This window comes from Pleurodeles waltl, chromosome 9 (genome assembly GCF_031143425.1).
Source record: "Pleurodeles waltl isolate 20211129_DDA chromosome 9, aPleWal1.hap1.20221129, whole genome shotgun sequence".
Lineage (NCBI taxonomy): Eukaryota > Metazoa > Chordata > Amphibia > Caudata > Salamandridae > Pleurodeles > Pleurodeles waltl.
In genome coordinates this window covers 122,895,794-122,919,849 of record NC_090448.1, presented here as the reverse complement: position 1 = coordinate 122,919,849, position 24,056 = coordinate 122,895,794, and the positions used below count along the sequence as shown (strand labels likewise).

General features: G+C 43.2%; 1 protein-coding gene across 1 annotated transcript in view; it reads left to right on the top strand.

The window, feature by feature from the left end:
- The window catches only part of LOC138259004 (musculoskeletal embryonic nuclear protein 1-like), a 287,666-nt gene that overhangs the window by 102,958 nt on the left and 160,652 nt on the right, over positions 1-24,056 (top strand). The window contains exons 6-8 of the mRNA XM_069206382.1: positions 1,395-1,472; positions 6,487-6,636; positions 11,710-11,820. Of these exons, the coding sequence (XP_069062483.1) occupies positions 1,395-1,472; positions 6,487-6,636; positions 11,710-11,820 (339 nt within the window). The remainder of the gene's footprint in view (positions 1-1,394; positions 1,473-6,486; positions 6,637-11,709; positions 11,821-24,056) is intronic.

Sequence of the window (24,056 nt, the reverse complement as noted above, 5' to 3'; positions counted from 1 at the left end):
CCAACGAAACTATGAAGAAAGGAATATATTTATATTGTCTCTGCAAAATCTCAGTGCAGTTTTTTGTTTTGATAACACCAACGTTTGGGCATAGTTTCTCTGGACCCTTTCACTCTAGAAGTATATTGTCCTAGTGGAGGGATGAGCTAGAAGTACAAATAGCTGAAAGCATTAAGTTATTATTATTATTTTTTAATTTTTTTTTGCTTAATACAAACATTTACAGATAGATTAATGGTGTCACTAGGCCGACCTGCAAGTGACTTATTTTCTTGAACACTGCGTTTGCTTACTGGTGAATCCTGACAACTAAAATGTGTATTAGGAAGCAAAGAAAGTTACATTGTCAGTGACCGACACCAGAGCTTGTTTGCTTTAATTTTACTAGCGGTATCAGGAGAACATAAAGCTTTGTACCTCATGCATCTACTTGTTCAGTTGTGTTTCCTTTTTAGGGTCGAGCCTGCGTTGCATGCGTATCGCAGCGAGACGCTTTAGTATTTAGAAAAGGGCTCTGAGCCCTGTCAACTTCACGTCAGTGTTTTTTATTGGTTCGTGGGCTTGCCTAATAAAATCTGCTTGCTTTCATTAGTCGAAGGCACGCATTCGTCATGCCTTTTCCGGTGGCTAGCCCTCCTTGAGCGCAGCGACCAAGTACAGAAAACATGCGAGGCTCGCTATTTTCCATCGGGCTCGTGGACTTCTTTTTCTCTAATTTACGAGCACGATCTCGCTTGGCAGAAGTCGAGCGATTTACATAGTTAATTTCACTTTTTCGGGTTATGTACACAAATTCACTTTTGCCCGATAGGTGAAAAGTCTGGTTAGGAGTTTACAACGCGATCAGCTCTAACATGAGCAAACGCGAGACCCGTTGCATTGTAAATGCTTGTTCTTTTTGCAATCTTGTTAGTCTTTTTGGGGGTTTTATTCAGCGGCTGGCAGCTGGCCTGACATCTGCTAACAGCACCAAAGAAGCTCGATAAATAATTTAAAGGGATCATTCATTTTAGAGAAAAGAGTTGCATTTGCCCATTTCGTCTTCTCTAGCAATCGCCACTAATGAGCATTGCAGAACGTTGAGTTGGTTGATGTCAGCTGGGGTTGTGAAGTGAGTAAAGAAAACATTAATTACGGGATGGCCCTCTAGGGCATATTTTCTTTCTGTATGCTTTCAACGACTAATGCGAGTGCTACGTGAGGGATGCTGGTGTTGCAGTGCATCGTGGATGTGTGATGAAGTTATACCGTTTTCTTGCTAGGATTTTTCGTTTGTCTGTTTAAGAGGTCCATGGTGTATTATTTTGTTGATACCCTTTCAATATATGCATTTTGTGTTTCAATCCCTGGCAATACATATATCTTTCTTTTTTTTTTTTTTTTTTTTTTTACAGGTAGCTTTGTTGATTACAACAGACAACGCACAGCTGGAGTTGGCTATCGTGATGCTTATAGTGCCCTTCTTTGTGAATGTAAGTGCATTTTTCAAACCGTTTTCTAGACTTGATTTTAAATGTATATTTTAAACATTTGGGTTTTGGAATCCCCTGAATCATAGAGCAGTGCCAGTTTTGTTTACTTATACCTGTGGAGCTAATCCGAGCTGACCTTCCTTTCACTTTAGTTGTACAATCTAATAGCTTTCCATCTATTAAAGAATGATTGACCTGTTTTCTTCATGTAATGCCTGGCATGTAGATTGGTACCAATTCACACACGGGCTCCTTAGAAAGTGCAACATGTTAGATTTTTTTGGGGGGGGGGAGTTTACAAACAACCCTTCTACTACTGCTGGAACGGAGTGCTTGCATGTGTAAATGTTTATTTACATAGAAATGTAGCAAGGCTGCATTACTGCTTCCAGAAATGTACAATGTCATTATTTTTCTGCTGTTTAACTTTATTTAAATTTAAGCTTCACCATAAGCATAAAGAAAATGTTTCCTTTCAAAGAAGTCAGAAACGTCCAGCAAAAGGTTTATGAATATCCTTATACTTGTTAGATTGTGGTTTTTCGTTATCTTTAGCAGACATCGGTGCCATAAATGCTCAAAACCACCTCTGTTTGAAGGTTTCACATGCTGAATTACACCACACTGGAGGAATTTTAAGTGTGAGCAAATCAATTTCCGAGTTAACAATTCTGCCGTTCCTCAGTAACATTTACATAGGAAAAAATGCTGATTCACAGACTAAGACAATTTACGTTTGGGTGTGCTAATAGCTTTGTGAATCGTACTCTGTGATCTGAGCTCCCATAATTGGTTACGAACACCAAACCATGAAAAGGCATACCGTGCTCTAATAAGCAAAGGCTGATCCATTGTACAACATGTAAATAATCAAAATATTGGGTTCTTAAAAATATAGGAAGCCAGAATGTATGTTGAGGAAGACAGGAGTGTGTCAAACTGAGATTAATTACAAAAAATAGTTTGAGAGCGAACAAATAGGGTCCGTGGTGAATTAATACTTATGTAGTAAGTGTAGTGAAAGGTATTTTGAGAATATAGAACACATGGAAATCTAAGTAACTACTTTATTTGAAATTGGGGTGCATTGTGAAGAAACATCCTACGCCTTTCAAATTCAAGTGCCATGTTATTAAACATCTTGCCTCTCTTCCCAAAACAGACGGTCAAATACGGATCTACCTCTCCATGATGAGGGGAACAAATGGCAGGAGATTTGAACTTGTGAAACAAATAAATATCTGTCTGTCTCCTATCCCCTTTATAGTAGTTATTTTCATTTAACAACATAACATTCTTCTTTTGAATAAAAAAAAATTGTATTTGTTAATTATATCTAATGCAGGCAAAAACTGTCCTCCTTGCCCGGTCCCACATCTTCAACAATAGGCATTCTAGAATGTGTGATACTGACTGGGGTTTTGAGTTCTTCTGTGACATCATTCACGGGATGGGCCTTTTACGAAAGGAATACAGATTCATCTAATTTTGGCATCCGTAATTAACAGGTAGTACATAACATAAGCATTAGGGTAGGGATTGTGACGTTATGGCCAGAGCTACAGACTTTGCACTTTGGGAACCATGTTTGAGTTTCAGCTCAACATCCTGTGATTCTGGGCCAATCACCTAGGCCCTCATTACGAGTGTGGCGGTCAAAGGACCGCCACTTTTGCGGTGATGGTCAGACCGCCGCACTCCAGGTGGTCCAACTGCCACATATAGACCGCTGTCTCTGCTGGGAACGTGGTTCCCAATGGGTGACGGCGGTCTGAGTTGTACTCGGACAGGGTGGCACCGCGCCACCTGACTGATTACAACTCAGCTTTGTGCCAGCCTTCTCATGGCGGGGTCCTGCCATAAGAAGGCTGGTGGAAAGCAAGTGCTGGGGTGGGGGGAGGGGGGGTTCTGGGGGCTGCACTGCCCATGGTATGGGCAGTGCCGGGGCCCACATGCCCAGCACTGCCCATGGTATGGGCAGTGCCGGGGCCCACCTGCCGAGCACTGTGTGAGTGCGCACTGTCTGCTTTGCAGACTGTGCAAATTCTGAGGGTGCTGGAGTGCTACAATATTTGCCACAGCTTCCCTTAAAAAAGCAGAGCGCACAATCGTAGCACTGTTCCTGCCAGTCAGTCTGGCGGGAATATTGTAATATGCTCGCCAGGTGGGTGTTAAGGCGCGTCACCGGTATGAAGGTGGCGTCCTCCCTACAGTTTTGGCGGTTCGCTTTTAGGACCACCAAAGTCATAATGAGGCCTTATATCTTCTTGTGGCAAAAAATGTATGTGGCCTTATGTAATGTGACTGGTGCTCTTTTAAAGCACCCAGTACCTTAAGGTCGGGTTTGCGCTATGTAAAACTGCAAAAAAAGAATAATTAACTTCCAATTGAGGCCCCTTCTAGAAGGGTAACACCAGCAACTTCAGACTTTTCAGCTTTGTTAGGCCTAATCAGTGAGGCATAGGTTGGATTCTATGCACAGGTGGCAGAGTGAGCAACAGACCCACATCTGTACATACCCTTGGGCATTTAGGGCATTTCATTAATCACACGATGAGTGATGTGAATAATGCTTTCAAATGGTCTAACCACTGTCAGCCGCTTGGGGTAACATTCCATCTCATTGTTTTTTGCCCACTATGCCACTGTAGACGAGGCTAAAAGAAGGTCTGGGATTGCTTGTGTTTCCTTCTGGAGGGGGATTAGTCTGGGAGTTCACGATGGACTGTTTCCAGGAGGAGCATGGTCAGAACTGATTTGTGTAAGGCAGGCCTTTTATCTAGAGTTGCACAGGTGGTGAAAAACAATAGGTTGGAATGCTACACTGAGCGATTGCTAGTGGTTAAACATTCCTCCCATCACTTTGTGATGTTGCTTTTTCTATGGCCTCTTATCAACCAAGGGCTTACAGGTAATCTCTAATGGGTCTCCAGGATGATTCTCAACCTTTCGGAATCACTTTTTTTTGACAAGTCATTGGATATTAGAACATTGGAATGCTGGGGGCTCCATTGAAAACAATGGAGTGCTGCGGGCTTTTACTGGCCGGTAAAAGCCCGCAGTGCCAACATTCCAATGTTCGCTTTGTTCACAGCAACAGCTGTGAACAAAGCCTCACGGAGCCCGAGGGGATTTAAATCCCCTCTGGCTCCGTGAAATTTTTTTTTGTAACAGAACATTCTGCCCTGTGTGGCAGAATGTTCTAATAGCCTTAGAACCCGCCGTAGCGGGCTCTACCGGCTATTAAAGTCCCTCTCCCTTGTTAAATGCCCTCGCCTTCGGCTCAGGCATTTAACGCGGGGAGCGGGCCTTTAATAGCCGGTAGAGCCTGCTACGGCGGGTTCTAAGGCTATATTAAAAATGATCTTACGCCTGTGATGCATTCTGCAGTGAGACCTATCTCCTTTCAATATGTTAACATTAAGTTAACCGTCAATAACAAGGCAACCAGTGAGCCAGCTCACTTTTAAGGCTTCTGCATCTTCAATGTCCAACTGACTCGAGCAGTGTTCACTTCTGTTTTCAGTCTTGAGATTTGTGTCAATATCTGTCTGGAAGTTGAAAGCCAAACCTAGTATACCTCAAATATATACTGATTTGTCAAACTTACTGTTCACAAATTTTTATATGCTTTCGAGATCTTTGTAAAAGCTGGTGAGGCATGCATTTTACCAGACTCCGACGAAAAGGACAAAGTAGTTCTGAAAATCTTTGTTGGAAAGAGACTGCTGGGACCTTAAACAACCCCTTTCCAATCAACCCTGAAATCAAAGGACCTCTCAAAAAGACTAACGAACACTAGTGTTAATTTGATGAGCATTTCTGAAAGTAGGAAGGGAAATAATGAAGTAATTGTATTAGATATTCTTTATCCATCCCAACCCCTTTCTCATCCAAGATCTGATTTTTTGTTTTTCCATTGAACACCATGTGTATATTTTCCTACTGATTTGCTATGTAAAAACACTCTTTGTACAACTAAAACCCTAATCAGTTTTGCCCAATTTAGAAAACCATAACCTTCTCTTCACACGACTCTTTCTCAAAGACCGAACCTTATCCACCTAGGTTTGCCTGATCTCCGACCCAGCTTGCTCACCTCATTGAAGATAAATAAAACAATTCGGAAAACTACAGCCTCCCTTCTTGGTATCTGACTTCACAGCCTGGGCTTTTCCCCTCACCACAAAAATACCCAGAACATTGTGTATGCCAGTCCGAAGCCCCCTTTAACAGCAAATAAGTACAGTTAACAAAAAAACCTGAGGCTTGGTAGGGCCCAGTTTACCAGTATATTATTTGTACTCCATACCTTTAGATGCATCCAGCCATAGAGACTGGTAGGTCCTAAGCTCTGTAAGAATACCATAAAGGTTACTTTAAACCACTTTTTTAAAATCTGCCAATTTTAAAACCACCTATGTATTTTATTGATTTGTTTGCCTGCTTCACGTACTTGCCAGTTTACTGGGCTGTCAAGAATGTGATTGGAAGCTCTCTGTATTTCAGCCTTAGTTCTCTGGTACTTGATACATTCCTAATAATAATAATAATAATCCAGTCGCCCTCCTGGTTTTACTTCTGGAGTGGTTTACACTGCAGAATCCGTGTTCTGAAAGATCTGTGTGAAACTGTCTTTAAGAACTTCACATTAGAAAATATCACCTGGTCTTGACAGCAGTGCAGACACTATATGCTTAATTTTGAATGGTTTATGTTCAGCTTTTAATAACATTTTTTAATAGCTTTTAAATCTTTCACCCATTAGTGGTTATGGTAAAATTACATAGTAATCTCAGAGTTGAGTTTTCCTAATGGGCAGAAGACATGTCAGGGGCAAAACTTAAAATAATAATCAGTACAAATGTATCCTACCGGCATTTTATGACTGAATTTTAGTATGCGTGGCACAGGAATATCAAGATATAAAAATGTGTATCTTTAAATGTTTGCCACATTGGCTTTATGTGCTGTATCAAAAAGAATTTGAATTTCATTTATTTTTTTCATATAGGCTTTAATGTTTTGGGTGGTGGATAATTTTCTCATGAAAAAAGGGAAGACAAAAGCAAAACTTGAAGAAAAAGAAGCCGGATTAGATTCTAGGAATGGAAACAAAGTGCGGTATCGGAGAGCAGCATCACACGAAGAGTCCGAGTCGGAGGTATGTATGTTTCACGAGGAGGATATTACACACTACTCTCCGTACTGACAAACTATGATCTATTATGCAGCAGCTAATAGTACTTGCAAGTATCACTTTTGGCGCAAAAAAAAGAAAACCGTTCTTTCTTGAAAAATAAATTACATTCTTAGATTTGGGCATATTTTATAAAAGCTGTGAAAACCTGTTTTGCGGGATAGACCTTTAGTTGATTTGTGTTGCTTTGCCAAGCTGCTGCTAAACCTCACATAATCTTTTAATAGAAAACGTTAGACGTCCTGGGGATGTCAAGTATACTTTTGTCTTCTGTAATTGAGTAAAGATAATGATTAGAAGAGACCAAAGAGTTATTTGACCCTTATCCGATTTCCTCTTAAGGAGGTTGGGTAGGGCAGGTGCATGCAGCTTTTCCTATGAAACACTGGATCTCTCATATTAACTCGTGAAGTGGTATGTTAGCACTAAAGTATACTGATTTATCAATGCCATCTGGCTACTTGAGCATGAAAATTCAGTTGTCGCTTTGCGAATATATGGGATGAGCAAAATGTTTATGCTTTTGCAGACACTTAGTAAGATTGTTGTAGAGCTAAGTGGCCACAATATGCCCTCTTGTAGTGTGTGACCTTTCATATCACACTAATAGTAAATAAATGAAATAACCGAATTGGCAAATTATGCCTCAAATATTGCACCAGGAGCTTCAAATCTTGATAAGGAAAACAAGAACACTCTACAACTCCAAGCCAGTCTCCAAAGAAAAATACACATTCAAGTAGCTACAATAAACTGAGTGCTCCACAGCACAGATCCAACATTGTGAAGTCCTCCGTGATGCTACTGCAAACTACTCCTTTACAGACCTCAGACATCCTATGTACCCTAAATGCTGCCATCCCAGCAAGAAGCATTCAGCAAAAAACACAAGTGGCACGAGCAAAAGATGCTTGTGTTCTGACCGTTGGCGTTATTCCTGCTTGCAGTAATCTTTTGCTGTGAACGTGGGTAATTATGCAATGTTGCAAATGTTCTACTATTCTATGCTCCTACAAGTGGCATAATTTTCGCAAATTCATGTACTAATTATAATATGTTATTCCAAAAATCACGCAAACTAAAGTGAAGGTCATGGTATTATGAAATCTCTCAGCCACAATCCATTTGCAGAATCCTAACCCCTTTACATTAATTTGCTGTAAATGAGTCATAGCTGTAATGCTTGTTGTGTGTGAAGTATGGTTTGCTTTAGCGAGTGTGTAGTTTTATTGAACTGGATCGAAATGCTCGCGACTAGCTATTCGAGCATCGGGTGCAATCCTGCATCAGAACGATGAGGAAGTTTCATTTATTAGTTTCCTTGATTACGCTGAACCTTTGCGCGCCAGTGAGAATTATTGGAGTGCTTCTTGATCTAGTTCCGAAACACATGTACAGAGAAGGGGTTTCTGATTTAGAAAATGGCAGTTGTTGAAGCGATTTTACTTTGTCGTTTTTTTTTGGCCACAGTCTTATTGAAAGCAGCACAAAACAGACATGGACACATATCGGGTAACACCTAGAGCAATACGTACTATATCAACTTAGCACCAATAGACTCCTGTCATTTTAAAGTGAGGGACAGTTGACCTGTAGTCAAGAAGCAACCTGCTCCATGGGAATCCTTTTGCCTCTACTCCGTATGTTGAATCTTCTCCCTGTTGCTAACATTTACAGTGTTCCAGGGGTGGCTCCTCCATGGGGCCCGAGGAGCGTCGTCCCACCCTGCCAGCAGCGGCAGCTACAGTACTTTATAAGAAAACAATAATTAACTGTGTTTATTAGCGTTTCCTTGTAAAGGGGCGGGGCCACGGGGGTGACGAGTGTGAGGGGGAGTGCTCATGCACTCCCTCTCAGAGCACATGTGTTTAGCCGGCTGTCTCGAGCGGGCCAAACACACATGCGCACAGAGCTCTCACCAGCCCAGCAACTGGGCTGGGAGGGAACCTACCCATCTCTGAGCAGCGTCAGGATTGGCCAGAGCCTGTGCCTTCCTGCAGCCAGCAGAGGAGCGGGACTTGGCGCAGCTTTTAGGTAATTCTTACCTTTCCTTTTTCTCTTTTCCCCTTTTTTCTCTTTTCCCCTTTTTCTCTTTTCCCCTTTTCTTTTTTCTCTTTTTCCTTTTTCTCTTTCCCCTTTTTCCTTTTCCTCTTTTCCCCTTTTTTTCTCCCCCCCCCCCCCCTTTTTTCCACCCTGCCTCCTTCAGCACTGAGCCGTGACTGCTGTGTTCCATTTCTGTGAGTTGCAGTTAACGGACGCTATCTCGAAAGCAGTGATGCCAGGCTTCATTTTCATACCCATGATGCTGTGAAGTCAAATCACACATTTGTGGTATTTCCTTCCTTTCAGTTATCACTTATTCTCACAAGTGGAATTTTTCAAACATGTAAGTGAACAGGGCAAAAGCCCCTGGCAGTGCGACCTCTACTTGTAGCCCCACCCTTTGTTGGAAACCTTTTGAGAATAGAACTTTAACTACTCACTTCAATGTGTTTCTTGTTTTACTTTGCTTGTATGTTTGATGTTGGACAATGGCTCCTTTTCCATTCTCCACTCCAAACTGTACAGCTGCACAATGCTTGTGGGCAGTTACGAAGTATTAAAGACACTTTAAACAAGCAGTGGCAGAAGGATGCGTACCCATACAAGCCAGTGGTTGAAGGGTTATCCCAAAGCCCTGTCTGTGCATTTGTCAGAGGTCATTTGATCAACCTTATGTAGACAGACCTATAAATATATGAAACCAATGCCCTCTGATATTACCTCATCATCCACTTCAATTTTTACTAAAATAAAATAATTGCTAGTTCTCACTCTACCCAAATGCATGGTTGGATTGTGCAAGCCTCATTGATGATAACATGGGTAAGCCAGGTCCAAGAAAGAAGCCTGCATAATGGAACAATGCTGTCTTCATCATTTCCGTATTCATAAACCGATCTCTGCTTGCCCTTGCAGACCAGATATGATTATACAGAGTGCCTTCTTTTAAAGGAATCCTCAGGAACGGAGTTTGAGACTGCCCTCCTTCACCTGGTCATGCCCTCCATACTAGGAAGAATGCAAGCTATGCAAGAGATGTGGGGAAAAAAGACTGCTTGCAGAACGGCAGGGTATGAGCGGGGGCTGCGTTCTTGCCCATATGGTAATCAAAGTGTGCATTAACCACATGAATACACCTCTTTAGCAATGTGTTTTCTTGTGCTAAGGCTAAATGGTGAATTCCTGTTGCCATTGTTTTCTGCAAACAGTGGGGTCAAAATGCACCTGGTGGAATGCGCAGGTGACACCTGGAGTGGCAGCAACTTATTGTTCATTTAGCCATCTTCCTTTCAATTCTGCAAAGTTGAGATACATGGAATCACGGAAGTATGCTAAAGCGTACGCAAAAGCTGAATGGCCAGGCATTTGTTAGGGTTGTACGCATTGGCTGTCAAGGGGCCTGTTTTGGTACAAATAGACAATGAAAGCAACAGATAAAAGCAGACCAACCTTGTAGCAGTTGATCGAGAGAGAGAGAGAGATCGAGAGAGAGAGAGATATCATATTTAATATTTAATCTAAGATTTAAAAAAAGGCCCTGCAAGTCTGTCAACCAAATGTAATCTAAGCAACCCTTTTACGCTAAACTCAATGGAGAAGCTTGAGAGAAGGCCCTGAACATTAAAGCCCCTTTTTCTAGAGTTGTGAGGGAAAAACAAATGATAGGTTTCAGAGGAGAGCTGGGCATTGATTAAAAAGCTCCCTGACTTTCTGTTCCTGGTTGTAGGTGAACCAGTAGTCTTGTTCTGTTGTAGACCTTTTGGGCTTTAAAAGTCCAGGCAGCATTGTGTATTTCGAGGTAGGACTCGCGCAGCTTCGAAAGATGCCAGAAAAGCAAGTAAAAGAATACCGGCAGAATCTAGCCACATGCTCAAAGCCCATTTTGATGCCATTATCCTCAGTTTGAATAACACAGTTGTCCATAACCTTGTACACAGTAGCAAGAATATGGCTAATAACAATTAGTCTGGGCAGATTCCTTGGTTGACAGTCGTGGGTAGATAATTTTGGAGACCTCTGCATTTGTGGCAGAGAAGTGCTGGTTCTTTTTCTGCCTCACCATTTTTTTTTTTTTTTTTTGCAAAGAAAGGGATCCTTTGCATGTGTCCAGATGTTTTGCCAGTGGTTGTCACGGTTCTGGCAAGAAATGGGCCAGTTTTTGCTTCTTGCAGGAATTGTGTAATTTCAGCACTAATATGAAGTAATTTTGGTGAGTGTTTACTCGATTCATAAAAACCATATACATTGTATTCTGTTCTGACTGACATTTTGTCATTTGCCCTATTTATGTTACTATTAATGGTTTGGATTTATGTTTTCATTTACTCTGTTCACCGAAATGGTGATGTCGAACTGTGCATAATGAAAATGTGATGTTCCCCTGACCCCATTTTACAATTTGAGGAATTTTACAACTATGGCACCCCGATAATGCATTCTGCAATCCCATTGTTGAAACCGAAATATACCGTCATTAATTCAGAAACTTAATTAGATGAGTAGGTTTCCCACCAGGGGTGGCTCCTCCATAAGGGTGGAGGAGTGTCGCCCCTCCCACCCCTCCAGCAATGGGGACATGAGGGTGATGGGCAATGAGAGGGAGTGCTCAGCAGTCCCCCTCACTGCGCATGTGCGGCCGGCCAAACACATGCACAGAAGGTTCTCTCCAGCCCAGCAGCACATTTGCCGGGCTGGAGAAAGCCTGCACAGGCTCCCAGTCTGAGCAGCATCAGCGTCAGGATTGGCTGCTGGGCAGGCTGGGAGCCTGTGCCTGCAGCGCCAGCGAGGCAGAGGCGTGCTGGAGCGGAGGCAAGTGTTTACTTTAAAAAAAATATATATATATATTTTAAAAAAGTGTTTTCCCCACCCGGCGCACTTCCCCGCCCCCTCAGCGACCAGCAACTGTTTCACACTGCACATACTACTGTAGTAACTTGCCTTTTTAAAAAAAAAAAAAAACTCTAACTGCATGGTACATAACATTTTGTTTTTTAGATTCTTATATCAGCAGATGATGAAATGGAAGAATCTGAGGTGGAAGAGGATCTCAGGAGGTTAACTAATTCAAAGCCAGTGAAGAAAAAGAAGCACCGCTTTGGATTGCCTGTATGACCCTCTTCCTGATTGTCACTCCGGAAATACTTCAGGGCCGGACTTTTCCGTGGTGAGCAGGTTTCTTGTTTTGCCATAGTGGTGGTCCCTTTTTGTTTTCTTCAAATCACATGCAACATGTCGAAGGTTGAGCAAGTGATCAGACAGAAACGGAAGGCAGTACAAGATTTTCGGACCGGTCGCAATACACATATACTGACCAAATATGAAAGAACGTTTTAACGCACATGGAGAACATATTGTTAAGGACCACGCAATGGAGTGATTGGTGCTTGTTTACACCATCATTGGAGAAGACGATGGAGTCTGAACATTCTTGACACATTTTATTTTGGTTCAAGGGTTATGGAGTATAAAAAGTATCGTCTTCAGACTTGCTGGAGATGGAGCCTGTACGTTTTAATGCTAAAACTGGCTTTTTCCAATTTAACAGTTCCCTGTGCAGGGATAGATGTATGACTAATTGTTACAGACTATAACTTAATATTATTTTTTTAAGATTCCCTAATTGAGTAGTACCTGAGCCCAGGTACCCATTGAACAAATAAGTAGAACAAAGATTTCCCAATCCAATTTTGTCCTGCTTGACAGTTTTCAAAGTTTTTTTAAGTTATATTTTCTTATTGTATATTTAAGAGTTTTTATTATTTGCTTAAGAATGTGCAAATGATGGTTTGTTTTTTCTTTTTCACAGAAAGACAAACATGTTGACAATTGTTTTTGCATACAGCAAACATTATTATGAACAGGAATGCTGGTCTGATTCAGAAAAGAGGCAGCCGTATTCTGGAGTTCATTTATCATTCATAATTCATTATAGTTTTATTGATGTGACAGATCTTACCCTTGAAAATGGAAGGTTATGGCTAAGACACTTTGTTCTGCAATCCCTCATTTTCTAAAATGTGCGAACAACGTTGTTTGTATATGGAAAACTTTCTTAGATTGTCTGTGTACTTGTCCTAATTCAGCGCTGTGTTCTTGCCTAAACACAGAAATGCAGTTTAACCAGCAATCTTACCAAACAAACGACCGCTTGCTGTTACAAAGTATCAATCTCTGTTTCAGTAGCCTAGAAGCTAATTCAAGGAATTAAAAACAGATTTCCCCTCTGGGACATCTTGATGTTCATTAACAGATTTGTAAAAAAAGAGAATAAAGATTTTGTAGCAAAAAATGTGTAAACTATGTTGACTTTAAATGATAGGTTTTGTGTAATGAAATGCTGTTGTAACATTTAATGATTTTTCACATCAATGTCCCTTTCTTGTCTTCTTATATACCCTTGCATGTTACTGTAGATTAGAGACGTATTCTTGAAGACTGTAACCATTATATCATTTAGGTACTATTTTCAAAACATTGTTAACAGCTGGAAATGAAACATGGTATTTGAACCCACAAAACTACCAACCAACCCACCTTTTCAAGATTTTCGTGTCTGTTTTCTTTTTTGGCTCTAATCCCCTATTTGTTTTCTCAGTCATTGGAGTTGCAACAACAACAAAGCACTATAAAGTGTGTTACTCCAGTATTGGAACTTTCATTGATTCATGTGCTTGAATCATTCCCCATCGTGGAGATGGGAGTCCCCGGTACATTCCAATAGCCATGCAATGATAACTGTAGTGAAAGAAGGCCTATGGCCTCCCACTTTAGTAATCTATCCTTGTTGATTTGAGAAGAGAGGCCAAACTTTGGTTGAAACCTATCAGGCTGTCCCTCCCTCTAGAACACTCCTGTCCCTCAGATTTTTTACCGCACGTTGTGCTACAGAGTATCCACTGAGCTCTTCTCAGTCACACCTTTACGAAAGCTATTTTATAGTATATCTTTACATCGGAATTTTATGCCTCTACCATTTGAAAGTTTTGAAACCTCTTTCTGCTCCAGGAGAAATGTATTCTCTTAGTCAATCACCATGTCTGACAAGGAGAAGAAAAGTCACTTCAGACCCTCCAAGACATGTGGTAAGAAGAGACTTCACTTTGAGGATCCACATAAGGGCTGTATATATTGCCTTTATTCAGACCATTCAGCAAAGGATTGTAAGGTATGCAGGACATTTTCTAATAAAAAACTTTTAAGACCGAGGGCAGGATGCTCATTTGGTTCTAAAAACTAAAATTCAGAAAAAACCCTGTTTCTGGTTCTGATGATGAGGAATCTACATCCTCCAAGAAAATACGCAAAAGGGACAGATCACCTCAAGCTCAGTGTTCTGAGGATCAGCGTAGGAAAGCTTTGAAAAAGACTAAACAAGGGTCTTCTAAGGGTCATAGCCATTCTCGTTCTCCTCACAGATGGTCTGCATCCTCCCGTGGAGAAAGAAAAGAACGTTCAGCTGAGCGTCGTAAAAAACTTTCTTCTGAGCCTCCTATGCCACCTCCTGCAATTCGACATACATTCAAGAAACCATCTGGCAAAGCTATGACGTCTAACATTGTTGACGATGACATAGTCATCGATAGTGTCAGGAAAAGTGTCTGCGGCATCATTGATGAATTCTACGGTGATGACAATTTATACGGCATCCAGTGCTTCCAATGTACTTATGACTACACCATCGTCGAAGGCCCTTTCTGTCACGCCATCAACGCTTAAGTTGTCTATCTCATCTCCACTGTTGACGAAAGCTATGACGAAATCATTGTCAACAGCAGCATCCCTGCCACCGACGACCGCTTCGTCCACTAGGATCTCACCGTTGTTGCAACTAATGCCACCGAAGATGTCGCTGTCATCGTCGATTGTGCCATCGATGTTTCCGTCGACAGTGACGACAGAAAAAAATCAAGATACATATAAGATCTAAAGTATTATCACCATCACATAACTCTCTAAGCAAGGTATCTCCACTAATCCCTACACACTTATTGGAGGAGGATGACTGAGGAGGAGGGGCCGTTTGGGGTTGCTCATCGCCCTACAGAGTTGCAGATAAAGTGCCTGGACTTGGACGAGGATAACTAGAGTAATCCTCAGTACTACTGTTCTCCTTGACAACACTATTCCTACCAGGAGCTAATGTTCCCTATGCCTTGCTCCCTTATCTCAGATTTGCAGTCTATGCTAGAGGTCCATCAGCCTCTGAGACGCAGCAGGCATCCATGCCCTCATCAGCGCAACCTCCTTCCACACCTGTTAGGGCGCAAGTACTGCCGCTAGACGTACCTCCGTGTACACCTATATCTGTCCACCAAAAGATCTGTCAACATCTGATGACGACAGAGAAGAAGGGGAGTTGCCAGACGCAGTGGCAGAGTGGGATGATGATCAAATACCTAGTCCATCTTCGCCGTCTCCTGTCCCAGAAGACTCCCTTCTAAGTGACATATGGGGTTTCACAGTTTGTTAGAACGAGCTGCGAAGAGCTTTGCACTACCTATGCTGACAAAGCAGATGGACTGCTTTTTTTACGATTTTAAGGAACCCTTCCAAAAGAGTGTGAAATGAATAGCAATTATGGACCTCATATGGGATGAGAGGCTCAAAGTGATGAAAAGTCCCACGACTGTTACCACGGTCTTGCCCCATTTTGGTAAAAAGTATAATGCTCCTGACGATTCCCCAGCCTGCCTGACCGGACACCGAAAACCAGACTCAGTTATTACTCAGGCAGCGCAGCGTAGATCTAGAAATCAAATTTATGCCCTGCCTGACAAGGAAGGGTGGAGACTGGATAACATAGGGAAACGCTTCTCCCTAATGTCTTCTCATGGTACGGGCGTACAATTCACTGGCGGTAATAGGCAGATATGACAGACAGCTATGGGCAGATATTGCTCCCTACCTGGAAGCAACTCCCTGAATAATCTAAGGCAGAAGCTAATAAAATTCTACAAGAAGGGGGAAAGTGCTTCAGCTGAAGTCATAGACTGTTCGATAGACATCGCTACCATACCTTCCCATGAACTCCGGCTACATGTCTTCCCTTGGATTCAAAGATGGGAGGAAAGATTTCCTGATATTTCCACAATTGGAAAAAAAAGTTTCCTCAGATCAATGAGTGTTAAACCTCATCCAATTTGGCCATACTCTGGAATTCCTGCAAATTCCTCAAGCAAGACCCTCTCCTCCTTACAATTTAAGCCTTCTCAGAAAGAAAGTCAAGATGATGCTCCGGAAGGGGGCTATAAAGAGGGTACCATTTCAAGACAAAAGGAAGGGGTTTTATTCACGTTTCTTCCTGATCCAGAAGGAATGATGTCTAATCTTGGATCTCAGAGACCTAAATACATATCTCAAAAAGCAGCCATTCCGTACGATTACCTTAAACGCTATTCTTTCCCTTGTATATACAGGAGATTAAATGGCCACTCTTGATCTCCAGGACGCATACTTCCACATTCCTCTACACCCATACCACTGGAAATATCTCATATTCATGGTAGCCGGAGAACATTTCCAGTTCAAAGTTTTTCCTTTCGGCCTCCAGAATCTTTACTAAATTCCTTGCTCAAGTAGAAGCTTTTCTCAGGAAACAAACATCAAGTGTTTCCTTATCTGGACACCTGGCTCATCAAAGCAAAGTCCAGATTGCAGGTGCAGAAAGCGACACAAGCCTGCATGGAGCCGTTTGCAAAATTAGGCCTAACCATCAACTATGGCAAATTCAGCCCCTCCACAGGGATAGTATTTCTAGGTGCAGTTCTGGACTCATCCAACAACAAAGCAGCTCCTACAAAGGAGAGACAGAAAAAACGAATTTCCTTGGCCAGACTAGTTTAAAAAAAAAAAAAAAAAAAAAGAAAGCCTGTTTCAGTTCTCCTCTTCAAGTCCCTATTAGGAACAATGTCCTCCTGCATCTCACTGGTGCCATTCTGTGATCTCAGAATGCCACCCTTTTAAGAACAACTGGACAGCCAGTGGACGCAGTCCAAAGGTTCTTTCGACGATATCATTAAAGTAACAAATTCATGATAACATCTGTCTTGGTGGACCCAGGAATCTCGCCTATCAGTGGGTCTTTCTTCTCTTCTCCAACCAGCTCCGTGGGTGATCACAACTGACGCATCTTTGGAAGGTTGGGGAGCCTTCCTCCAAGATCTACAAGTCAGAGGCAAGTAGAAACTGCATCAGAGATTTTTCCATATCAATTGTCTAGAGTTTAAAGCAGTACGCTTAGCACTCTGAGCTTTCCTTCCAAAAATAAGAGGCTCGTTTGTGCTCATTCGTACGGACAACACTACAACGATGCACTATATCAACAAACAGGGAGGGACCAGATCCCTGCTATTATTGAGAGAATCTCAACGCATTTGGAACTGTTCCATCCTTCAAGGAGTGCATCTTCGAGCGGAGCACATACCGGGCTCTCAGAATATCATAGACTCTCTCAGCAGATTGACAATGTCCAGCCACGAATGGGAACTGGATCAGAGAGTCCTGGATCACATTTTCTATCAGTGGGGCAAGCCAACCCTGGACCTTTTTGCTCCTCCCCAAAATGCAAGTCGGGATCCCCAGCCGGGCTCTTGGGGGAATGCATTTTCAATGGCGTGGTCAGGAATTTATTCTTACGCTTTTTCTCCCATTCCCCTCGTACCGAGAGTTCTAACAAAGATCAAGAACGAAGGCTGCAGGAGTCTTCTGGTTGCCTCTGCATGGCCTCAGCAGCATTGGTATAAAGAGCTGCTTCTCCTTTCAGAGAGCCACAGCCTCCCTCTACCAGCAACCATGAGCCTGCTAACAATGAGCGAAGGTCAAATTCTCCACCCAGATCCAGCCTCGCTTCATTTGACAACCTGGCTCCTGAACACCATGAATTCGCACACTTAGACATTTCTTCGGATTGTAGAGTCATTCTTGCCAAAGCTGCATCAGACAGCACCAACAGATTTTATCGCCTTAAGTGGAAAAGGTTTTGTGTATAGTGCAAACAAGCTCCGGTGCACCTGTTTTCTTAGTATCTAAAGCAGATATTGCCATGTCTTCTCCACTTAGCTAGATCAGGCTTTCTGAATGCTTCGATTAGAGTCCACTTGGCTACAATTTCCCTTCATAGGCGAAAGGAGAACTCACTATCTTTGTGGCCGACAAGGCTCATCAAACAAATTCTTAAAGGACTTTTTTGTTCCTTCCTGCCAGTCAGACCTCCACCACCGCTGTCTTGGCAGCTTAATGTAGTCTTATCCCAATTAATGAAACATCCTTTCGAACCTATGCACATGGCGGAATTAAAATTCCTGTCATGGAAAGTTGCTCTTCTTCTTGCGCTGACATCTGCTAGAAGGGTTAGCGAAATCCAGGCCTTCACTATTCAAGATCCTTTCTTGCAGTTTGAAGAGTACAGAGTAGTTCTCCGAACAAATCCAAAGTTCCTTGGGACTTTCACATTATTTATCCTGTAGTATCAGTCTTATTTCCCAAATCCTTCAACACCGGCGGAACTGGCTCTTCATTCATTGGATGTCAAAAGGTGTCTCAAATTTTACCTGAGTAGAACTAAAGACCTTAGAAAATCAAATCAGCTGTTCGTAGCATTCAGCGCGCCTAGGAAAGGACAGTCGCTCTCTAAACAAAGCATTGCTAGATGGATAATCCTGTGCTATTGATTATTGTCATAAGGCTGCAGGAAAACCCCGGAGCAGACCGACGCATGCACATTCTACTGCTGTGCTTTCCTTTTTTCCCCTCCAACCCAGTAAACTTACTGCACATTGTATAATAATGTGTTCGATGGCATCTGTCGCTGTAGATACACATGGTATGCATGAGCTCGCCATCTGGTGTTGGGTCGGAGTGTTACAAGTTGTTTTTCTTCGAAGAAGTGTTTTCGAGTCACGGGACCGAGTGACTCCACCTTCTGTGCTCATTGCGCATGGGCGTCGACTCCATCTTCGATTGTTTTCTTTCCGCCATCGGGTTCGGACGTGTTCCTGTCGCTCCGAGTTTCGGAACGGAAAGTTAGCTGAAGACGGAAGATTTTCGACGGTATCGTTGCGATCCGGTTAGAGATAGACACATACGACGACGCGTTCAACATCGAAGCGCCTCGGTGCCCTTCGGGGTAGATTTCGGCACCCCGTCGGGGCCTAGTCGGCCCGACCGCGTGGAGGACAACGCCGATGGATCGGACCCCGTTTCGATTCTGCCCCGAATGCCACAACAAATATCCTTATACGGACCTACACTCGGTCTGTAATCTGTGCCTGTCACCCGAGCACAGCGAAGAATCCTGTGAGGCCTGTCGGGCGTTCCGGTCCCGAAAAACTCTGCGCGACCGTCGAGCGAGAAGACTCCAGATGGCGTCCACGCCAAAAGAGCGTCCACAGTTCGAGACAGAAGAGGAACAGGAGGAATCCTTTTCCATCCAGGATTCAGACTCCGACGAGCTACACTCTACAAGAACTGTGAGTAAGACGTCGAGATCAAACCTTAAAAAAGGAAAGAAGGCCCAGGGGACGCCACTGCCAACCGGCCATGGCTCCACCCAAATTCTCGGTGACCAACAATCGGCACCGAAAAAGGCCCATTCAGTGTCGAGATCGTCCGACTTCGGTCGAGACACCGGCACGCAGCCTCCTCGGGACCGAGAGAGTGCTAAACAGAAGCATCGACACCGAGAGTTCGGTGTCGACACCGATCGACGCCGAGACAGTGGCGCCGAAGAACATAGAGGCCAAGAATTTTCGGCACAGAAAAAGAGGAAGGTTACCTCGGAGCCGAAAAAACAATCGACAGGGCTTTCGGAGCCGAAAAAAGCGACATCAGACCCTGTTTCTGGCTCCTATACCGAAGAGCATTCTATGTCTTCTCAAATGAAGAAACATAGATTTGAACAAGAACTGCAATCCACTGACGTGGATCACACGCAAAAGCGTATCTTTATTCAGCAGGGGACTGGGAAGATCAGTACCCTCCCACCTGTCAAACGAAAGAGAACGCTTCAGTTTACTCCTCAGCAACAAACAACACAAAAGGTAACACCTCCTCCCTCGCCTCCACCTGTAACTCCGGCTTCGCCAACTTACACCCCGTCACATTCGCCAGCTCACACCGCCATGAGCCACGACGACCAAGATCAGGATGCGTGGGACTTGTACGACGCACCAGTGTCTGATAACAGCCCAGACACATACCCAACTAGGCCATCACCACCGGAAGACAGCACAGCCTACTCGCAAGTGGTGGCTAGAGCAGCTCTATTCCATAATGTGGAACTACACTCGGAACAAGTAGAGGATGATTTTTTATTTAACACCCTCTCCTCAACCCACAGCTCCTACCAAAGCCTGCCGATGCTCCCAGGCATGCTACGCCATGCAAAGGACATTTTCAAGGAGCCAGTTAAAAGTAGGGCAGTGACGCCTAGGGTGGACAAAAAGTATAAGGCGCCTCCTACGGACCCTGTCTTCATCACCTCTCAGCTGCCACCAGACTCTGTGGTGGTAGGGGCTGCCAGGAAACGGGCAAACTCACACACTTCTGGGGATGCACCTCCCCCAGATAAAGAAAGTAGGAAGTTCGATGCAGCCGGGAAGAGGGTTGCTGTCCAAGCAGCAAACCAGTGGCGCATCGCAAATTCACAAGCGCTGCTAGCGCGATACGACAGAGCCCACTGGGATGAGATGCAGCATCTCATTGAACATCTCCCAAAAGATCTGCAAAAAAGAGCAAAACAGGTTGTTGAGGAGGGTCAAAACATTTCCAACAATCAAATACGCTCCTCCATGGATGCAGCAGACACGGCCGCAAGAACCATTAATACGTCGGTTACCATCCGTAGGCACGCATGGCTCAGAACGTCTGGATTCAAGCCAGAAATTCAACAGGCAGTGCTTAACATGCCAGTAAACGAGAAACTTCTGTTCGGTCCGGAGGTCGACACAGCTATAGAAAAGCTCAAGAAGGACACTGACACTGCCAAGGCCATGGGCGCACTCTACTCCCCGCAGAGCAGAGGATCTTATAACACCTTCCGCAAAACACCTTTTAGAGGAGGGTTTCGGGGTCAGGCCACACAAGCTAGCACCTCACAGTCCGCACCGCCCACCTACCAGGGACAGTACAGGGGAGGTTTTCGGGGCCAGTATAGAGGGGGGCAATTCCCTAGGAATAGGGGAAGATTTCAAAGCCCCAAAACCACTACCAACAAGCAGTGACTCACATGTCACACACCCCTCCCACACAACACCAGTGGGGGGGAGGATACGTCAATATTACGAAGCATGGGACAAAATAACTACAGACACATGGGTCCTAGCAATTATCCAGCATGGTTATTGCATAGAATTCCTGCAATTCCCTCCAGACATACCACCAAAATCACAAAATTTAACAAAATACCATTCACAGCTTCTAGAGATAGAAGTTCAAGCACTACTGCAAAAAAATGCAATAGAATTAGTACCAAGCACACAAATAAACACAGGAGTTTATTCACTGTACTTCTTGATACCAAAAAAGGACGAAACACTGAGACCAATTCTAGACCTCAGAGTAGTAAACACATTCATCAAATCAGACCACTTTCACATGGTCACACTACAAGAAGTGTTACCATTGATCAAAAAACACGACTACATGACAACCCTAGACCTCAAGGACGCATATTTCCATATACCAATACATCAATCACACAGGAAATATCTAAGGTTTGTATTCAAAGGAATACATTACCAATTCAAAGTATTGCCTTTTGGTTTAACAACCGCTCCAAGAGTATTCACAAAATGCCTAGCAGTAGTCGCTGCACACATCAGAAGGCAGCAAATACATGTGTTCCCGTATCTAGACGACTGGCTAATCAAAACCAGTTCGCTCACACAATGCTCAAACCACACAAATCAAGTCATACAAACCCTCTACAAACTAGGGTTCACCGTCAACTTTGCAAAATCAAACATTCTGCCAAGCAAAGTACAGCAATATCTAGGAGCCATAATAGACACGACAAAAGGAGTAGCAACGCCAACTCCACAAAGGATCCACAATTTCAACAGGGTCATTCAACACATGTCTCCAAACAAAACAATACAAGCAAGAACAATACTACAGCTCCTAGGCATGATGTCCTCATGCATAGCCATTGTCCCAAACGCAAGACTGCACATGAGGCCCTTACAACAGTGCCTAGCCTCACAGTGGTCTCAAGCACAGGGTCACCTTCTAGATCTGGTGTTGCTAGACCGCCAAACTTACCTCTCGCTTCTATGGTGGAACAGTATAAATTTAAACATAGGGCGGCCTTTCCAAGACCCAGTGCCACAGTACGTAATAACAACAGATGCTTCCATGACAGGGTGGGGAGCACATCTCAATCAACACAACATAAGAGGACAATGGAACATACATCAAACAAAACTGCATATAAATCATATAGAATTATTAGCAGTTTTTCAAGCACTAAAAGCTTTCCAACCAATCATAACCCACAAATACATCCTTGTCAAAACAGACAACATGACAACGATGTATTATCTAAACAAACAAGGAGGAACACATTCAACGCAGTTAAGCTTGTTAGCTCAAAAAATATGGAAGTGGGCAATCCACCATCAGATTGGTCTAATAGCACAGTTTATTCCGGGGATCCAGAATCAGCTGGCAGACAATCTCTCTCGAGATCACCAGCAAGTCCACGAATGGGAAATCCACCCACAGATTCTGTACACCTACTTCACACTCTGGGGAACACCACAAATAGACTTATTTGCAACAAAAGAGAACGCAAAATGCCAAAACTTCGCGTCCAGATACCCACACAAGCAATCCCAAGGCAATGCCCTATGGATGAACTGGTCAGGAATATTTGCTTACGCTTTTCCTCCTCTCCCTCTCCTTCCTTACCTAGTAAACAAATTGAGTCAAAACAAACTCAAACTCATTTTAATAGCACCAACTTGGGCAAGACAACCCTGGTACACAACACTGCTAGATCTGTCTGTAGTACCACACATCAAACTGCCCAACAAACCAGATCTGTTAACGCAACACAACCAACAGATCAGACACCCGGACCCAGCATCGCTGAATCTAGCAATCTGGCTCCTGAAATCCTAGAATTCGGACACTTACAACTTAGCCAAGAGTGTATGGAAGTCATAAAGCAGGCCAGAAGGCCATCCACTAGACACTGCTACGCAAGTAAGTGGAAAAGATTTGTTTGGTACTGCCATCATAATCAGATACAACCGCTAGATGCAACTCCAAAACATATAGTAAATTACTTGCTCCATTTACAAAAAGCAAAGCTAGCCTTCTCTTCTATTAAAATACACCTTGCAGCAATATCTGCATACCTGCAAACTACCTATTCAACTTCCTTGTATAGGATACCAGTTATCAAAGCATTTATAGAAGGGCTTAAAAGAATTATACCACCAAGAACACCACCTGTTCCTTCATGGAACCTAAACGTGGTTCTAACAAGACTCATGGGCCCACCTTTCGAACCCATGCACTCTTGCGGAATACAATTCCTAACCTGGAAAGTTGCCTTTCTCATCGCCATTACATCTCTAAGAAGAGTAAGTGAAATTCAAGCGTTCACAACACAAGAGCCTTTTATACAAATACATAAAAATAAGGTCGTCCTACGACCTAATCCAAAATTTTTACCAAAGGTTATTTCACCATTCCATCTAAATCAAACGGTAGAACTACCAGTATTTTTCCCACAGCCAGATTCTGTGGCTGAAAGAGCACTACATACATTAGATGTCAAAAGAGCATTAATGTACTACATTGACAGAACAAAGAACATCAGAAAAACTAAACAGCTATTTATTGCATTCCAAAAACCTCATGCAGGTAACCCAATATCAAAACAAGGTATAGCCAGATGGATAGTTAAATGCATCCAAATCTGCTACCTTAAAGCAAAAAGACAACTGCCCATTACTCCCAGGGCACATTCAACAAGGAAAAAAGGTGCTTCAATGGCCTTTTTAGGAAACATCCCAATGCAGGAAATATGTAAGGCAGCCACTTGGTCTACGCCTCACACATTCACCAAACACTACTGTATAGATGTGCTATCCGCACAACAAGCTACAGTAGGTCAAGCTGTATTAAGAACTCTATTTCAGACAACTTCTACTCCTACAGGCTAAACCACCGCTTATGGGGAACTAACTGCTTACTAGTCTATGCATACCATGTGTATCTACAGCGACAGATGCCATCGAACTGAAAATGTCACTTACCCAGTGTACATCTGTTCGTGGCATCAGTCGCTGAGATTCACATGGACCCACCCACCTCCCCGGAAGCCTGTAGCAGTT